This window comes from Eurytemora carolleeae, unplaced genomic scaffold, assembly GCF_000591075.1.
Source record: "Eurytemora carolleeae unplaced genomic scaffold, Eaff_2.0 scaffold875, whole genome shotgun sequence".
Classification (NCBI taxonomy): domain Eukaryota; kingdom Metazoa; phylum Arthropoda; class Copepoda; order Calanoida; family Temoridae; genus Eurytemora; species Eurytemora carolleeae.
The window spans coordinates 1-3,018 of NW_019396839.1; the positions used below are offsets into that span (position 1 = coordinate 1).

Consider the following 3,018-nt stretch of genomic DNA (forward strand, 5'->3'; position numbering starts at 1 on the left):
TATAGTGGGCCAACCAATTAAAACAACCTACTCTGGTTAGGCGGGTCCAAACTACATAGTAAATTGTGATTTTTTATTTGTATTATCTCGTGCTTTTAGTTGAATAAAAATATGAAATATGAAAAAACGATCGTTTTTTTCCGAAAACAAAACGATCGTTTTTGAAAACGAAACAAAAACGATCGTTTAACGATCGTTTACAAAAACGATTAACAACCCTACTCATAACGCTATAATTTTGGAACGATGTGTACAAAAACTTTACAGCGCAATGGATACCGAAGTCATAGTGTTATGAATATTTAAAAGAAATTTCAAGCAAACGTAATTTTACAAGTAATCAAATAATCATTTTGGTCTATATTTTTTTTTATCTACTTTGGAAACCGAACATATTTTAATTCTTAATTATTTAGAATGAATGCAGCTCTGAGAGCAAAACTTATGGACCCAATGGTTTTAAACCTGGAGGGGAACAAGAAAGAAAAGGTTAACAAGGATGAGAAGAAAGAGAAGAAAGAAAAATTGAAGAAGATGACAAAGAGAGAAGCAGTCGAGGAGAAAGATGAAGAGAATGAAGAAGATGAAGTAGATGTTGACAGAAAAGGAAACCCCGCAGGAGAGAAGAAAAAGGGAGGAAATAAGAAAAAAGGAAACAAGAAAAATAAAAACAAGAAAAAAGGAAACAAAAAAAAGGAAACGGAAAAGGCAAAGAAAAGGAAAAAGAAGAAAAGGGTAAGAAGGGAAAACTGTCAGATGAAGAAAAGGCGGCAAAGAAAGTAGAAAGAGATAAAGCAAAGGGGGAAAGACAGAGGGCAAAGGCGGCTAAAAAAGATATGAAGGAAGGCAAGATGATGAAACCAAAGGGAAAGGGAGAAAGAAAAACCAAAAAGATGAACCAGGAAGAGCATACAGAGCAAAGAAGCTATCACCATAACAAAAAAGTAATTTTTCCCTTCAACATCCAGATAGTCATATTCATATTCATCCAAAAAGTCATATTCATATTCATCCAGATAGTCAAATTCATATTCATCCAAAAAGTCATATTCATATTCATCCATATAGTCATATTCATACACTAGGTCATTATTAAATTGTCATGATTTGTTGGTAAGGGTGCATTAACTTTCAGGCTGAAGGAAAGAAAATGGGAGGACCTCATCGTAAAAGCGGAAAGGCTGAGACTCACAAGAACGGAAAGGGAAAGAAGGAGTCAAAACAAGGAAAAATGAAGAACAAGGATGTTGAAAAAATTGTCGGAACTCTTACTGGAATAGCTTCACTAAGGTCAGATTTATAATATTCTATAAGAAAATTCTTAATTCTAATTTTAAGATAAATTCTTTTTATTTAACCAGAGGACATCTGTAGATAAATCCATACCAACATAAATCCATATTTAGGAGAGAAGAACAAGTTGAAATCTTCAGCGCTGACAATCATAAAATGATCCAATCTACTTTCACCGTTGGACCCCTTACTCTTGATGTTACCAAAACGGTAAGACAGATAAAAATAAATTTTTATTTTTATTTAAAAGAAACTTTGAAAGTATTATCATAACGAAGAGCCTTTAAACACTTTAATTTTCTAGAGTGGACGAGGACAAGAGAGAAGTGAAAAATCCGCTAACGCCAAAACAGCTATCTTGAAGAGAAAAATGAAGATTAAGGTACGCTAAAGTTTACAATTAAATAATGTAAAAATGTAAAACCAGAAAACCATGGAATAGAAAGTATAGCAATTCTGTGAAATGGGTCTGTTTACACTGCACTATTGATGTATCTCATATTAATCGGACTTTTTAAAGGTATAACTTAATTCTAAAAGTCTCTCCTATATCAGAGTTATCTGGTGGTTATCATTATATAATTCTTAAAAAGAAGTTTTAGTTAACTTACCATTTAAACTTAAATTCTTGATCATATTACTTGATGCAGGTCAAGGCAGATGGGTCAGCTCACGTAAAATCTGTCGTCTTCGAAAAACCCGACCAGGTATAAATCCATAAAAATATGTTTTTTAAGTTGACGTTTTAGTTGTTAAATATGTATTCTTGTTAAAGATTGAGGTAGCTGGCAACTTGGGAAACCAGAAGCGCTCAGACAACATCCTGAAGCAGTCTGTGAGGTCAATGCGCTCTGTTGCCGCGCAACATGTCAACTTTAAAGGACGCAAATTAAAAATAAGCAAACATAAAGGAAATAAAGACAAAGAAAGAAGGGAGGAAACGAAAAAAGATTAAAGGAAACAAAAATAAATAGCGGGATTTGTCCTTAAGTCTGGTGCCACAATTCCCCAGTAATTCTTGAAACACAAATCTGTGATTACTGAACTATTTGTTGTAGTGCACTGTAAAATTATTTACATAATTTATATCACATTTATTTGAACATCGCTTTTGTTAATAAAATTTAAAAACAAGACTTTCAACTTTATTATAAACACAAGATGGATGTCGAAGTCTGACATGGGATCCATCTTTCACATAAAAATCAATGAAATATTCTGATCATTGGAAATTATTATGTAAACTATCAAAAGTGTTCAAAATTCAATGCTTTTATCCTCCATGGAAACTAAACGAACACTTATGCATCTATTCTTGTTTAAAAATTCCGCCCAGAGAGAACTGGTTTCAATATGACGCAGCGTATACGCAACTGCATTAAATTTCCTTGCACTATTACCTTGGCCTTACCTTACCTTGATATTTATTTTCTAAACTAAATCTTTTTTTTACAAATCAATCTTCAGACATTTGAGAGTAACCATATATTTGCAGCTTTTTAGCTTTTTCTTGTTAATATTGACGATTTTATTTAGTTTTTTAGGATTCACTTTGCTCTTTGATTTAGACATCTTTGAACTATTTCATCCAGAAACTATTTCAAATAGTTTATCTTTCAAAACATTTATTTCTCAGACAAGATACGGAAACATGTCAGACAGACGATAAATTGTGGAATTTTATTGAAATTTAAAATAAATGCATGAGAATCTAATATTGTATTC

General features: G+C 32.1%; 1 protein-coding gene across 1 annotated transcript; it reads left to right on the plus strand.

Moving 5' to 3' along the window:
- Positions 1–416: 416 nt before the first annotated feature.
- On the plus strand, positions 417–2,429 carry LOC111709264 (cilia- and flagella-associated protein 251; the record flags this gene model as incomplete). Its single annotated transcript, XM_023482888.1, has 7 exons — positions 417–489; positions 697–944; positions 1,136–1,290; positions 1,407–1,503; positions 1,598–1,675; positions 1,944–2,000; positions 2,069–2,429. Coding segments are annotated over 7 exons (888 nt in total), but the record flags the coding sequence as incomplete, so codon positions are not given.
- Positions 2,430–3,018: the final 589 nt, after the last annotated feature.